This window comes from Nansenia antarctica (genome assembly GCF_963989245.1).
Source record: "Nansenia antarctica genome assembly, chromosome: 2".
NCBI lineage: Eukaryota > Metazoa > Chordata > Actinopteri > Argentiniformes > Microstomatidae > Nansenia > Nansenia antarctica.
Genome location: NC_137675.1, coordinates 63620384 through 63637243, shown reverse-complemented (window position 1 = coordinate 63637243; position 16860 = coordinate 63620384). Strand labels below are relative to the sequence as shown.

At 43.7% G+C, this 16860-nt stretch overlaps 2 protein-coding genes across 3 annotated transcripts; one reads left to right on the top strand and one right to left on the bottom strand.

Moving 5' to 3' along the window:
- Nucleotides 1-1497: 1497 nt before the first annotated feature.
- On the bottom strand, nt 1498-9145 carry hid1a (HID1 domain containing a; the record flags this gene model as incomplete). 2 transcript variants are annotated; one of them, XM_080523885.1, is made up of 19 exons in its annotated part: nt 1498-1561; nt 1672-1830; nt 1960-2051; nt 2232-2318; nt 2445-2596; nt 2826-3053; nt 3282-3446; nt 3741-3819; nt 4043-4194; nt 4430-4520; nt 4623-4763; nt 4881-4937; nt 5067-5274; nt 5447-5560; nt 5748-5854; nt 6402-6560; nt 7125-7295; nt 8031-8180; nt 9080-9145. In XM_080523885.1, the coding sequence occupies 19 exons, from the start codon at nt 9143-9145 to the stop codon at nt 1498-1500; spliced, it is 2442 nt and encodes an 813-aa protein (XP_080380011.1). The 2 variants fall into 2 exon arrangements, with proteins under 2 accessions (XP_080380011.1, XP_080380012.1); XM_080523886.1 differs by having other exon boundaries at nt 6444-6560.
- An 873-nt stretch (nt 9146-10018) lies between these two features.
- LOC308151118 (uncharacterized protein) lies at nt 10019-11813 on the top strand. The gene is made up of 3 exons (XM_080523938.1): nt 10019-10753; nt 10898-11015; nt 11346-11813. Exons 1-3 carry the CDS (start codon nt 10737-10739, stop codon nt 11592-11594), a joined length of 384 nt encoding a protein of 127 aa, XP_080380064.1. The 5' UTR covers nt 10019-10736; the 3' UTR covers nt 11595-11813.
- The last annotated feature ends 5047 nt before the right edge of the window (nt 11814-16860 follow it).

Here is a 16860-nt window from a genome sequence, read left to right as displayed (position 1 = left end):
TGCAAAGACCAGTAAGAAGGAAGGAGACAAAATGTAATCTAATCTAAATCTAATCATTAGTGATCAAAACAATTATCAAACGTTTCATCATTCTCTCTATCTTCATCACATGCTCAGCAAACACACACACGCAAGCGCAAATTTCGTAAGCCATTTCTATTCCAGCAATGGAGCAGCTGGTTAGTAAGAGAACGCATGTAGAAAGTGTCTTTTGTTTTGTTTCATAGAAAATAGTTTATTTCAGATACTGTAGTGGAAGATATTATCCTCATTTCCAGTGAAGTAGCTGCCATCTAGTTGTGACTTTTTTTTTTTTATCACGCCCCTTCATCACCCATCGTTGATGACGCGGATGGTTCTGGTTATACTGGTATGAACGCGGGCTGGTTCGCCAAGCAGCACCAAGGTTCGGAGGTACGCGAACCGGAACGGTTCTTTGCCGGTGTGAAAGCCCTATGAGTGATTCACAATAGCCACAACTTCTACCCTTCACAAACCAGTGTTATTGGCTGTCTCATACAATACACAGAGATCACACTGCCACCTATGGACAGCTCCACAGAAAATAATCTATAAGACATGTCTAGAATGATTTTCAAACTCTATACAGTATATGATTATGAAATAAATGATGGAATTCAAAAGTCTTTGTTGGAATAATTTATGAACTATTTTCAGTATAATTTAAGAGAAAATACTACGTTTAACATCAAGCACAGTATATACAGTTGATAATTGCAGATTTGATATGCAGACAACATAACAAAGTACATGGAAGTTAGACAATGAGGCATACTTGTAAGCAGTAATACAAAGTCAGTTTGGATATTGGGTTCTCTCAGTCTTGAATGGGTAATAATGTCCCAGTTAAATTTCAGACAAAATACATTGTCACATTACAAGGAACATAACAGTAGCTAACGTCTCATTTGAGTGCAAGTTCACTTCTAGCATGACACAGTCTTCCTTTCTCTTATGAAAGCAATGAATGTTAAATATCAATGCTATCCAAGAAAAAGCTCACAGCACTCTATAGATAAGCATGTATGTTGATGTCTCCCATACTTACCCATACTTTCACTTACCAAAATATGTGAAAATCCCTATGAAACCAGCATTTTCACGTAGAGCCTTTACATCGAGTCCATGATTAGGAAGAAGGGAAAACCTGTTGATAACACTCCTGTATCTCAGTGCTTTCACAGACAGACATTCTGTGGTCTTGAGGTCTGAGAGTGTACTTGACAGTAGAGATATTTGTCCGTCCAGCCAGCCAAATCAATTCCAACTCCCTCTCTGCTTTGGGAGTGTGAGCTTCCCCGTCTCTCTTCCACATGACACTTCTGCAGCCCAGGATATGTGGAGGTGTGAGGGGTAAAGCATGACGATGAGGAAGCCAGAACATGGTGAGGTTTGCGAGGGTGCCAGTAGGAATGGCAGGGAAAAGAACCACCCAGAACCACCCAGTCCCATCATCAGTCAACATCTCCTTCCCATCTACATTCTCTGGATCTCAAAGAGACGGACATCCGTGTCATACCAGATAGGAGGGTCCACGTTGCTATAAAGACAAATGAAGGTTTCAGGGAAATACACTTGACAACAATATTGATACTTGCTATGCTGTTCCTACTGGTAATGAAAACAACTCAGCTGCCATGCCCTACTCACCGCAGGTAGACTACACCCCACATGTAAGTGCGGAACCACATGGCAGTGCCTGCGTTGGCCTGGTACTTCCTGATGAGGATGGGGTGAGGGACGGGTAGGAGGCCCACCAGGGTGCCATGCTGCAGGAACTTCAGGATCTCAGACTCGTCCGTCAAGCCCCTGGGAGGGAAAATTAGAGCGTGACATCGTCACATGATCATCTGGTGATGCTTTATGTCAAAGGCATCTTACCCTAGACCGAAACCTTTATACCCTTCAAGACTAACAAGAATGGTGGTGTGGTCTTACTTGTCAATGCAGATCTTCTCCACCTGAGGTACCAGCACCTGCAGCAGGCGCATTATGGTCTGTAGGGGGAGTTTACACTTCCAGGAGAGAACCTGAGGGACAGTGGACACATCTGATCAGGCTGTGAGTCGTCACTGACAGCTGTGAAGGGGGTAGGACTTTTCCGAAAGGTGGGAGAAGGCATTGACTTGAGTTTTAGATCAACGGTTTAGCCTTTCTGATCAAGAGAGTCTCAGGTTGAGGCTGATAAGGGTTGCCTAAAACCTACTTACCCAGTCTGGTGTGGGTGTCCAGTATGAAGCAGAAGACACACTTGACAAACGTCTTCTTTCCATCTCTGCCTCAGTGTAGAAAACATCCTGGGGAAAAAGGACACGGATGAGTTCCACCACACCCACCCACACACACACACACACCCACCCCCCCCCACACACACACACATACACACATGCGTGCGCAAAGAGACACATTCAAAAAGCGCTTACCTCATTATCCCTTCCTGAATTTGACTCTGTGTCGCTGGCGCCTGCAATGGCACTGTGATCTGACTGAGGGGTCTGTGGAAGATCTGTCTTTGGCAATGTGACCATGGTCCCATCTTCTGACACCTGGGACTGCTCTGTCAGTTTATCAATGGCTGTAGGCAGGGTCACGAGAGACAATAACATCAGTTTATATTGAATGAAACACCCCTGGATGGTAACTGCTGACAACTATGGATGGGCCTTTGGAACCATCTTTATAGGATAGCCCAGAGGTTACATTCAGCATAGTATTTACAGTGAGTATGGTTGGAAAGGGCATGTGTGTGTGTGTGTGTGTGTGTGTGTGTGTGTGTGTGTGTGTGTGTGTGTGTGTGTGTATACCTGGTAAAGCGACCAGGCTGGTCTTCAGCGTTCCGGGCTCTGCGGGGACGGCAGGACGGGATCCCTCCATGGAGACCGTCTCCTGGGAGCTGGTGCGGGAAATAGCATCGGGTGTCTTCCTCTTCCTCTGCAGGGCCTTCTGGATGGTGGCGGGGTCAGAGGGCAGGTTGGCCAGCTGATGGAACACGTTACGCTTGCGAATGATGGCATACACTAGGTTACAGTTTCCTGAAGTCAGAGAAAAACAGTATAGGTTAAAGAAAACAAGAGAGCTATGTCTAAACCAAGATTGTCACACAAACACATACTCTCCTAATAGTCTCATAGCAAGACAGTGTCAATAATGCGGACCCATTCAGTACCCCAGAGGAGAAAAAGAAAGTGTTCTGCACAAGACTACACAGGTCTATGCTTTGGTGTCAGAACTACAATCCATGCTGAAAGGAGAAGTCTCACCGTCAAACTGGTACTGGATGATGTTGTTGAAGGCCTCCAGCAGGAAGAAGACCAGGTGGTGGTTCTGGTTGGCGGAGAACAGGAACCAGTTGGTGGAGAAGGCCTCCAGGAGGTGGAGCAGTTTATTAGCTGCCACCATGGACAGGCTCTTCAGATAGGGAGACACTGTGGAGGAGAGGAAGGATCATCGTTTAGAGATACACACACGTCACATAATATAGGTGTATGTAGAATGAACTGATCTACACACTGACACAGCTTGGAGTTGCATGTTGTAATGTAAAGCACATGGCATTCATCCAAAAATATCATTATCTATTTGGAGTGCAAACAGACCCAAGGACTTGTTGAGGTTTCATGTGTAGTAAACAATTCCAACAACACTTTTAGTGAGAGCCATGTAAAAAAAAAAAAAAGAGTGTGCATTTTTAACCAGGAGATGGCGCAAGTGCTACTCACCATTCACTACAATGGTGAGCAGGCAGTCAAAGAGAGGCTGTAGACGCTGGTGTCCACTAGTGATAATCTTGTGGAACACCTGAGGATACACAGAGTCAGATACACACAATAAATCCATAAGTGGAATGGCTTCATAGAAGCATATACAGTAGTCATTCCAGTGACTAAGTGACTAAGTGACTAGTGACTATATTCCAATGACTATACCTTACAGCAGAGAGAATAGAATATAGTCTAAATTAGTAAAATACAGCCATACTGTAGCGTGTATTGTATTTCTATTTTCTGTGGCAGAGTCTTACCACTATGAGCAGGTCAGCATGGGTCCCCGTGAACACTGGGATGTCCATAGGCACATGGATAGAGTAGGGCTTGTTCAAACGGACACCAAAGTTCCTCTCCCCACTCAGCAACAGCAGAATGAAGACACCAATATGCATGAGACCCACGCGGGCTGCAGTAGGTACACACACACACACACACACACACACACACACACACACACACACACGCACACGCACACATACACATAGACAGAGACACACACACACATACACACACACACACACACACACACATCATACAGACTTTAACAAACATGTGAAACACACGCTATCAACCAAAAATACAACCATGGCATCCAGAGGCACGACCTTAAAGTCACTCCAATCCCTTCAGCATGTACTCACACTGGTCAGCCCTGGCATCATTCAGGTAGAACAGTATAGGTACCAGGATGTCCAGCACATCACTGCTCTTCAGCACAAAAAACAGGAACTTCTGTAATGGGTGGAAGAGAGGAGTGGTATGGATCCTAAAACTGTCATAGGGCAGCAGCAATTCAACACAATAATAATCCTATGCAGTTGGTATAATAACTACCTTATTGAAGTCACACAGCTTCCAGAAGAGCACCAGCAGCTCCTGGTGGAACTGGATCTTCTTGGTGGAGTTTGGCAGGTAGGTTTGAGTGAGAGGGTTGGTCAGCAGACGAGCCAGGCCTTTCAACACAAAGTCGTAGTCCTGGGGGGGACAGTGACATAAGACAACCTTTAGAAAACCTTTAGAAATGAACCACTAGTGGAGGAAATGTAATAACGTGTAAATGTACATGTAAATGTATGAAGCAAAGCGCGTTACCTCCTCCCTGTGAATTCGTGAAAGGTAATTCACAAACAGGTTTTCAGGGCCAGCAGACTACAAAGACAGAGACAGGGACATTTTTCTCAACAAAACACAAAACCCATGAATGTCCCATTCTCTTGGTACCAGTAGGCATCTACCCATCCCTAAGGGCCACGACAAGGTCCTGTCCTGTTCTCTTACCTCCTGGTCATCCATACTGGAAGGGGAGGCAGAGCGGTAGGCCACCCCTCCCTCATGCTCCAGGGTGACGATGAGGATCTGCACGGCCTGCTCCACCAGCTGCTCGCGGTAGTCGGAGAAAAGCAGGTGGTTGTAGGGGATGCCGTACCCAATAGGATCATAGGCACACACCACATTGACCAGAGAGGTGAACAGAGGTAAGGCATGCCTAGGGACAGAGATAACAACAATGTGTGACACTTGTTCGGAAATATGAAGTCTGGATGTGTTTGTGTGTGTGTGTGTGTGTGTGTGTGTGTGTGTGTGTGTGTGTGTGTGTGTGTGTGTGTGTGTGTGTGTGTGTGTGTGTGTGTGTGTGTGTCTGTGTACACCTCTCTCACCTGTTTTCTGTGGAGCAGAAGAAGGTCACCCAAGGGTTTAGGATGTTGTTGTCTGAGGGGGGCAGGTACATGGCCTCTGAGAAGCAGGTTAGTAGCAGCCTCAACAACTCTGTCCTGAAGGTGCAAGAAAATATAGTAAATGCTGAGTAAAAGGAAGGAGCGAGCGAGAGAGAGAGAGAGAGAGAGAGAGAGAGAGAGAGAGAGAGAGAGAGAGAGAGAGAGAGAGAGAGAGAGAGAGTCATAGATAACAGAATTACAGACACATACACAAACACAAGGTCCCTCAGCAGCACTCACTCACCTATTGAGGTCATGGATGTAGTTGAGTGGGGGGGATTGGGCAAAACCCACCCCTGCTTCCCAGATGTACTCACAGCTGTCTAAGGACTGCATAACCTCCACTGAGTCCTATGTGTGACATCAAAAGACTATCAATCTCAACCCAACAACCACTGGGGGAAAGAATTATTATTCCTACATATACCATGTATTTGTGTGTACTTGAACATTGTACATGTTGAGTCCATACAAAAAACAACCAACTGTATTATCTGTGACTATACAACACAAACAGGTTCTTGTTGTAGAGTGTTTAGGTAGACATAAGCAGGATATGCAAGACAGATGTGAAATGTATTTCCTCATAGAAAGTTTCCCCATGCAGTAGGGAAGTCTTTTTAAGAATTCCATTCCAGCTGATCAGTGACAAGATAACTCTTCCTGGAGCGAGCGTCAAGACACATTTTAGAATCTGAAATCTTTGTAAACTTGTCTGACAAGTCAGATGAGGCTGTCAAACACCAGGAAGAAGGAAACTGCCTCTAAGTTTCTTTAGCCTTGAAAGAGCAGTGGAAACGTAATTAAGATGCCTAAAATAGCTTTGACAAAAGCAGATGAGCAATTGCCACTTGTTTTTTGTTTTTATGTGAATGTGAAATCATCTATTCAACTGGACTGAGAAGGATCTACTGAGTGAGAGGGCGTACAATATACTCACAGGGCCTCTTCTATGACTATGCACAGTGAAGTCAGGACAGAAGAGCAGGTCAGCAACGGCCAGGAGCAAAGACTCGGCCAGGGGACGAGCTCCTTCATCATCGTCCATCTCATCTGTCTGGAAGTGAGAGAGACGACATACAGAGGGATGACTATGAACCTCTAGCTTCTCTGTAGCATAGATATAACCTAAAAACGAACAGTCCTATAGTACACGTGTATACATATGTTTCCTTTACAAGAATTTCAAGAGCTGTAGCCTCATTTCACTTTAAGATAAGTTTCCTCTTATCTTTCCAGGGAGGGAAAACACTGGGAAAACACTTTGGAAACAATGGTGGCCATTCTTTGAAATCTACCCACTAAATCTAGGTCGGTGGTTGAAAGATTTTAACTGATTAACAGAAGCCATTCCTTCACACAAATTAGGCAAAAACACTTATTAAATAAACAGGCAGCCTTTTTGCTGATGTTCACCAGTCAGCATTTTCTAAATTGGAGGGATGGCTATAATCTGACCAATACATGTCAAAAAACAAGTCATCTGGTCAATAAGTGGTCAACATACACTGTAACCTGATCTGCAGTCATATGAGGTTAGAATTGGCTGGTCTGCTATATGGATGGAAAGTGCATTCGTAATCGTAATCTAATATTCCTTCTCTCTTCGATGCCCACTTACCCCAGCCCGCCCAGCCCCAGGCACAGTGGACCAGAAAAAGCCCCTCCAGTCCTGGTCCTCAAAGATGTAGGGCAGGATGCGAGTCAGCATGCGCGAACAGTTCAAGATGATCTGCTTCTCCTTCTCTGAGGGGCACCCTGACTCTGCCCCCTGTACCAGCTTCTCCACTGCCTGACGGGGAAACAAGGGTGTATGTTACAGAGACATCTACTCACACAGAAGCGCAGACACATACAGACACACATGTATGCACACACACACACACACACACACACACACACACGCACAGACACACACACACACACGCACATGCACACAGTCACATGCGCACACACACATGCACAAATGACACACAACAGTGATATTTTGCAAGAACAATACACAGCTACTGAATGGTATAATAACATTTATGAACCCAAGTGAAAGGATAAAATCTAAATGTCTTTAATAAGGATGAAAACCCTCCCAAAGGCATACACTACAGCAGACAGAGACCTATACGTCTGGTGAATGAATATGTCAGACATGTCAGGCCTTCTTTAAGCTCCCCCCCTCCATGTTCCACTAGGGACCACTAAACCCCTAGTTTGTCTGTTTTGTTTCTGATAGGCAGCTTCAAAAGGAAACAGGGAGTTGGAGACGGGAAGGGAGGCGGCGCCTTGCTTCTTTCCTGCATCTGAGAGCAGTGGGCACTGACTCAACTGACAGAAGCCTCTGCCAGGCACTCACAAAAACGTGCATTGTTTCATAATAATGTTATAGCATGACTGTGTAATGCAAAACACTTGCTTTTAGTATTCAGCTTGTAGTAGTTAGCTACCTCAAACCCAGAATATATAATGAATAGGCTATCTGAGTTTTCTCAGTTTGTTTTAATGCAATTCTCTGCAGTTATTCGTCTCATACCTTATAGCAGAGGGTTGCCAGATTTGAGGGGGACTCCTCTCGAACAGCTCGGATCTCTGCGGCTGGCACCAGGGCAAATACATCCTGCACAGTGGTGGCAGTGTCTGCCCAGAACTGGTCCCAGAAGGCATCATCTGTGGCCTCCACTGGCTGTGGGAAATAAACACAGTTGCTTGGAGACTACATTTCCCATCTCCCATTATTACTGTGCAACATACTATAGTATTAACAAATAAAGCATTATGAAAACATCGAGAATTAAGGGGGGGGGGGGGGTCATTTTAAACAACTTGCTCAATCTGTGATGTGAATTACATAATATGCTCTATGTTGTTCACAGATCCGTAACAACAGATGGACAATATTGACAATGTAAACGTCTTCTAATTGCCCATAGACAACAGGAAATATGATACTGCTCGCTGTAATCTCTGCACAGTCCACCTGCCGCATCTGGGGGCGGTGGTAGTTTTCAAATACGTCATTCTAACATAGATGGATAGATTAGATATGCCATCTAACAATAAATGAATATATATATCAAACCAAGTCAAAAATAGTAACATACTAAGAAGCAATAGCATAATCGACGATCAGGCTTTTGTTATCAGCTGATGATGTTTTGCTGTGAGCTTCATTGTTTACATCATCGATGGGACATTATATACGTTTAGAAGAATATTACTTTTTTTTTTACAAAATGAAAGACAGAATACCCCCATAATAATGCGGCAGAATAATGCAATTGGTGGAACCACTGAATTACCGGAGAGTAGGATTTCATAATAACAACAGCAACCTTAAAACAGTATACAAATAAAAATAACAACAAATAATAACAACATGTTAGTGCAGTCATATGGCACCCATTACAAACATCAATTGCAAAAGGTCGACTGTCTGTCTGTGCAAGCTCTGTTGTTCGATCAAGCTCTCCATCTCCTCTCCTCAGTGATGCTGGACCTGGATCATCTAGTGCGCTTTATTCAGTCGTCGCTCTTGTTATTATCCTCATATTTCTCAATGCCATTTAAATATGTCCAACCTACCTGTGTTTTGGTTGTCAGCTGTATCACTGCTTTCCTAAAATTCAGTTTAGAGTCGGTGTTACCCATTTTGATATTCCTTTCTGCTGTACGGCGTTGCTGCCAATGTGAATCCAACCTAATCTCATTCACCTCCTCCTACGTTTGAGTCATTCGCGGAGGCGTTTTTACATCATTGGTTGGATAGTGCACTTGGCTGTAAACTTCCGGGTTCTGAACGGGCAATCTACATGTATAATAATTATAAGGTGAATAAAATATGCATGGAACTGTGCACAGGCCTACTCTACAACTGATATAATACTTAATAATACTATAATAAGTATAATAATACTATATATATATATTGTTATGTGTAGGCATACTACTGCTTTAATTTAAGCACATTCATGCTTGATCAAAAGTGTATCTATGTGCTTGATTGTAGCGATATCACTGAATTTGCTACAATATATCATTGTAACAAGATAGTGTCAAATCTTCAAAGTCTGTCCTTAATTCCGTGCGTCCTCACTCCTCACCTCCTTCTCAAAGCCCATTGGAGGAGAAGGAACCCCAGATCTACTCCTCCAATGAGCGTTGAGAAGGAGACGAGCACAGAGAACGAGAGACTATTGAGATCTGTCCCATCGTGTTTGGCAGGTAAACAGCGACACCGTGTGGCAGATGTAACACAAGGCATGGGAACTGTTGCCTTGACAAGAAGTCGACTCTCTGTGGCATGCAGACTCAGTTAAGGCTCAAGACTATCATATAAATATGTTTTGTATTAGGCCGATACTGTATTGAGATGGTTTATTAAAGGTGTGTAGGTAAGCTCTTTTTAGTCACTCTTAGTGGTGTCTTTACTGCGCAGCCGCAGTGTCATGTAAACAGCAGCGGTTGTCACTTGAAAGAGTCAAAGGTTACAGCAGCTAGCTAGCCAGGCATAGGGATGTTTGGGCGTGGAAACCGGCAAAACGTTGTTGAAGTATAGCCGTCTATCATTGTTCTTTCCCTTTGCGAGTTAAGAGCTATCTGGACAATCTGGCATGTGAGGCAGCTATCTATATTATCTCAACAATTCCTCCTTTTGTTGTTTTTCAGTCGGGAAAGCTAGCTCGCTAAAAGCTAACCTATTTGGCTAGCACTGAGTCTGGGGGGCCTTCTTGTATAGCTGACTTACATCCTAGTGTTATGACTATGATGTCATAAGACTATGACATCATTTGATTGATTCAGATTTTGCTTGATTGTTGCCGAGTACCACCATTTGTCTTTTGGAGCGAACATGGCTAGTATACCATTAGCATTTTAGTTATCGATTCCCTGTGACCAGTAGCTGGCAAGCTAACTAGAATCTGAAGTGGCTGAACTGTCATTTTCGGCTAGTCTCTGCCAGGGATGTGCTTCATTGTGTTCGCTATTATCTTTAGCACTGGTCAATTGCATCCAGGGGTAGTTCAAATCCATCTCTTGACAGGGACATTAGTTTAATTGCCGCAGCCCTCAGCTAGCTATCATTTATTGATTGCCAGAGTAACATTAGGCCCAAGACAGGAAAAACAACCAAGTCATTGGTATATCAATCGACCACGACACAGCCCCAGCTCAAGCCTTGGGTGTTTCGGAAAAACAAGAAGGGTATTCATCTCAGACAAGCTACACTTGACGTTGTCATATGTTAACTGACAACAGGTGAGTTGACTGTCATTCTCAATGATCCTTATGTCTAGACCTAAACCTAAGCCATTATTGGTTGCAACGTGTGACATTCCGAATTTGTAAGTAACACATTGTGTGTAAAGACATTTTCTTAAGTGTGTGTATCTCTTTAAAAAGGAAACGCCAGCGCAGCCCTGATGAGGAGAATGGCCAGCTGGTGTCTCTGGCCAAAAGGTCAAGCAGAGCTCACCCCCTCTGTCCTGAGCTGGGCCGGGATGCCTGGGACACCTCTGAGGTAACAGCACCCAAGGAGAAGAGATGTGTTTTACTTTTACCTGCCATTGTCAATCCATTCCATCTCTAGTCTCTTAAGTTAACATTGTGTTGTTAGGGGGCAACAGTATTGCAATGTCAGAGTGGTACAGTTCCTCCTGTAATAGAACTGATAATGGCACTGGAACTACCACATAGCTAGCAGTTTGCTTAGAGATGGTTCAATGTAAAAAAAAATAAGAGCATTCTGTGTGGTTATCTGAGGTTGACGGACCATGTTACCTTTAATAAATATTATTACCATGGTTGGTGAGCGCTGTTAACGTTTGTATACCGCTGTGTCCTCCTCTAGTCATCCAGTAGTGGGAGCAGTGGGACCAGTAGTCCAGAGCATGCTGTAGGAAGCAGCAGCAGCAGTCAGTGTGCTGTGGACAGCCTGGGGGCCCCCTGTGCCCCTGGCCCCTGCAGTCCCCTCGGCTCAGCTCACTCCTCAGAGCTAGCTGGTCCCATGAACCTGGTCTCCTACCACCAGATCAACCGCATCCTGCGAGAGGCCCACTTCCAGAGCCTGCAGAGCCGAGGCCAGTCCAGAGACACATGATTCCCCTCACCAAGCATGCCTCTCTCAGGGGCATGAGAGAACTACGCCCTAGGCATGCCAGAGCATTACATGGTGGATCACGTCACTCAGCTCTACCCCTCATCTCCAATTTCCATAATAGCTCACAGCCTCTGGTGTAGTACCTAAACTTGGCTAATTAGAATAAAGTATTCATAACGTTAGCAATAATAACTGTTTGATCAAACTGAAGCTTTTGTGACTCCCTTTTTTCCCTTTTTTTTTATCAGTCTGGTTTACATGCTTCTCAGAGAGCCTCATAGTGAGTGATTGTTGATGAATCCATATGTTTTGTCCTCCAATGTGAGTTCATGGCTGAAAGATATGGGTGGGGCTGCAGAAGTGCAACCAAATAATCTTAGGCCAGTCTATTTGACTTGTTTAGTCTTATTATGGGGTTACTGGTGTTTGGCTATGCTACTGAGGCACTATGTCGGAGAACATGGATCAGTCTCGGTGAGAATTTGCACTTGGATTATCTTGTTGCTTCCATACTGTTACAGGGTCTAGCAACAGCTATCCAGAATCAGATCATCATAGTGGAACTTAATCAATAGGGGACCGGTTTCACAGACAAGGCTTAAGCCTAGTCCTGGACTAAATCACACTTTCAATGTAAAATCTCCATTGAAGATGCTTTTTAGTCCAGGATTAGGCTTAAGCCTTGTCTGTGAAACTGGCCCAGGATGTTTCAACTCTCCTTGTAATGAGGAAGGGACTGTAAGTGTGACAAGTGAGCATGCAAAGAAATGTACCCTCTGTTGTGTGCCCTGCTTATAGAAAAGAGTGGGGTTTGGGGCTCCACACCCTAGCTAAACATCTCTTTTCAGGGAGGATAGTACTGTACATTCCCTAAGCCCTGACTTGTTTGCAGTTTGGTTTAAGCCACTAAAAACTGTCCTCACTGCAAACAAACTACTTGATTATGGCTGGAGCGACACCTTATCATGGTTGCTGTCTGATCCAGTCTCTGTGCACTGCACTCAACATCCAGGTATCAAGAGCACTGACCATAAGACTGTCCCATTTTCTCCCCCTTATCCTAAAGAGGGATTCACTGGCTCTGCTCCTGGATAGCGAGCTCAACTCTTCCTCTTTCAAGACTGTGTTTGGTGTGCTATCAGAAATCATGAAGATGTGGTTTATTTTTATGACAGATTTTTTTTTTTGTATTTAGAATTGTACATTACATTTTACCTGCCATTGAAGTTTTGGATTTATTATTTTTTATTCACCTACATTTGAAAATAAAATTAGATGTTTTCGAAGAAATGTTTGTGTTGTGTGTTAATCAACCAATAAATGAAATAAGACTTAGTCTGTTTTAATCACTGTTTTGTTATTTTCCTTGTTTCATACATTGTTTCTGTAGTATGTTTATTGCTATTCTCCATGGTGGTTGAAACTATTATTATTATTATTATTATTATTATTATTATTATTATTATGATTCTTGCTAATAAAGCCCCTGCTCTTACTTTGTTCATTTTGTAAGTCATCTTAATACTATTGTTACAAAGTAATATACTGAAGGTATATCTATTTTCTCTCATTTGGAGAGTAATGAATGACTCCCCTTGCACTGAGCCCAACATTAATGAGATATGACCTGTGTTTGAAGGAGGAGCAGTGAAAGGTCCCTTTAATTAGCACACTACATGTCCTTGTCTTGTCACAGGCACATTGTAACAGATTACGTACATTAATGCACCCCACGTAACCACAGCTACCTTACCTTCTACTGTGAGTCCTCATTACCAGCCTCCCTTGAATCCCACATACTTCCCCTGTACTCTGATAGAAATGATAGATGTGTCAATGATAACCCATGATTAGGTATCTGCATTATGACAGTAGGTGGGTGCCCTGTTCTGCCTGTTCTGGAGGTACCACCTCGTACCCTCTTCAGGGGTGCAAATTTGTCACCTTTCTGCTAAATTAGCCGTTTTTATCTCAAAATAGGTCATCCATGTGAATCGTGTAGATCTGCAAAAAAAATATTTTGGGTGGGAGGGGGGGGGTCTTAGTCTCATCCAAGTCACATGATGTGCGAGCTAACTAATCTCCCTGTCTGCTAAACTCCTATTTCGCTGCTGTTGAAATAACTTTTAGCTTCAGGCAACTAGGTACAGTTCCAGACAGCGTGGAGAAACACAGTAACAGTAAACTGTTTTCGAAGTAATTCTGCAGGTGTTAAGGTCAGGGCTGCCGCTACTTACACACGCATCATTGTTAGACCACCGTTAGTGCTGATATCCATTTAACACCATTAGTACTAGTGCTATCTCCCCCCCCTAAGGTAAGCCGCGCATTTTCTTAGTTTTCAGCCCCCCCCCGCAAAAAAAGGGTCACCTTTTTGGGCCATCACCAGTTTGCACCCCTGCTCTTATAACAGCAAACCGTGCAGCAAAACAAAAGGATCAAACACAAGAAAAGAAAATGTTTCAGCCTTCTTGTTCGCCATACAAGCTTTTTTCAGGGAGAATTTTGTCCTGGCAATAAACCTCACATTAATTTAATAAACAAGCATTACATTCCATTTAGGCTCAGGCTTTCATATTTAAGTGCTAATTAATTTAGGCATGTGACAATGGCTTGCATCCAGCAGCTTGAATACATATTTCTAAATAGCTAATTGAATTTGTAAAACATACAGGCCTTATTTTAGTAATCAGAGCTGTTTATTTGGTTAAAAAATGATAAGGACCTTCTGGTTTAATTGCCAGTCTTGTAAATAACAGGTCACTGCAGTCATGTGATTGACGGAGATAAGCTCAATAGTCATAGAGGAAAGCTCAGTCTAGACTCTATCTTCAGACTGGCTGGCTAGACAAGGCTGAGTTTATTTCCTGTCTGTCACTGGAATGTCTGGTCACCCCAGTCCAGTCATGAGGCGTGGCATACCAAACTTGTGAGGGACAGTGGCACACTACTATACCATGGGATCAGCGTTAAGTGACAGAATTTGGGAATGAGATGGAGGCATTGCTTGATATAAGGGATGAGGAGAAGCACAGAACAACCAGGGTGTAGTGTAATAAACAGAACCAAAAAAAACATAGCTAATTGTTCACACATTGGGTCTGTTTATAATGCAAGCCAGTGAATTGCTGTTATATTAAGACAAGCTTCACACCATACAGTATTTCGGTCTTGGACATGCATTGTTTTATCAGCACAAATGTACCTCCAAATACCACAAGATGGTGCCAGACTTTGAGAATACACTGAATTAAAGCAATCCTAACTCTCTGAATGCAGGAGAATTGTAGCACATGATCAGAGTGCAGTTTTAAATGCACTTACATAAGTAGAGGAACACTGAATACAAATTGAAGCTGTTTTTAGAAACACACACACACACACACACACACACACACACACATACTTTCTATTGTCCTCTGTGCAGCACACAGACATGAAGGTGGGCGTCTGTGATGAATGGCTTCTATCAGTCGTGCAGAGAGGCAGGAGAGAGTTAAATGAACTGTCCTTGTTCTGAGGTGTATGTATGCGCATACATTGTTTTATTTTTACCATGAACAGCAAAAATCTGGGTTACAGCCAATGCCTTGCTTCTCCTGTGTCCTTTCTGCTACCATGTCTATCTCTTCTAGAATCTCAAAAGTATTCGAAATCAAAGCTGTGCAGTGAAAGTTTATTTAATTTTGTATGATTTGGCAGGTAAACTGTTATTCTTTCTCTTTGTAATTCAGAGGATTTGATCTCCAATTTCAAGACCTGGGTGTAATGAGACAAGTATGCCTTTACTCTCATAGTGACCAGTGGTGGATTTAGAGATAAGGGGACAGGAGGACTGGGTGTGGTGGTGGGATAAAGTGTATCTAGTCTATCTCTCTATCTCTCCCTGTGCCATACTGGGGCAAAAAGTATTTGGGCAGCTGTTGGCTGGCATGAGATATCTACCCATTCTCCCAATCCCTGAACAAACAGGTCTCCTGTTCTTGTTGTATTATTAATGTTAATACCAAAACTATGTTGTGTGATGGGACCCTCTCCCTGTCTGCAGTCAGGAAGTTCATCGACTGGACCCGTCATGTGTTAAGGGAGTGGAGAGAAGGGGTGGGTTGGGTTATCTCACAGACTGTAAGCTTTACATGCTGTCTAAGTGGCCCAGGCAGTCCCCATTTCCCCCTGATAGAAAAGTAAAGAAAGCAAACAGCCCCCCCCCACTCTCTATAGAGCATTACTGTCTGCATTGCTAATGCTCTCAGCTGGTCTGGGTGCTGAGTTACCATCGGGTTTCAGGGTGCTTGTGTCAGTGTCTCCGGCTGCCTTCACTTTATGGCCTCCCTATTCAATTTCACACAATGTGCAGCAGAGACAATCTACAGTAGACTGTTTTCTTAGCACAGCAAAGCCAGAGTCAAGGCCCTAATCAATCACAATAAAAGTTCACCCTCAAAGAGCGGAACGCTGAAAGAGGTCTCTCGTTTTCCCTACGTTCAACAATTCCTCCTTTTATGGCGCCATGTGAGATGGTCCCCCCCTACTAAACCAACTTGCCAGATCCCACCTTCACAACAGCATAATTGTAAGGTTGGGTGTTTAATTAGTTTTTGAGCCATTCGACGTCTGGGGTCTTTCATCTAAAGAGAGGCAGGAGCAAGGAAGTGGTGTTTGAGGCGGATACATGCGGAGAGGTAATGTTAAGGAGTGCCTGGCTCAAACATATACCCAGTTGTTTTCTAAATGGAGCCTATTAGATGAATGAGAATATGCTGCTGTTAGAGAGTGCACTCAAGCCTGCGTCAGGCAGGCCGGTAAAGGCAGGCTAACAGCTCCAATGGCCTGACATCGTTCCTCCATACAAATACCCCGCCTGCCTGGTATGTCTCATCAGGACAGGAGTCATATGGAGCCTCTCACAGTAAGGCCTCATAGTGCCTGGCCTGCCACCGAGGTGCAATTTGTTGCATTTGGACCATAACTGTCAAGAAGAGATATACCCTCACTTAAATAGCCGCCCATAATCTTCTCCTCTCCCTGTATTATCCTAATTGAACCCATGGGCCGCCAACACCATCAATAGCTGAGCTCATCGCTAAATTAATAAAACATGCACACCCAAATGCATGCCTGTATAAAAGCTTAAGGCTACTTAGACATACTAAGGGGAGAGGGGTAGGTGATTGTTGCTTGCAAAGAGGAGGATGTACAATCAAATATTCTCATTTGCTCTATCGGTGGTGAGAAGAGCAACGGTTGTTATGACTCCCACAGTCCC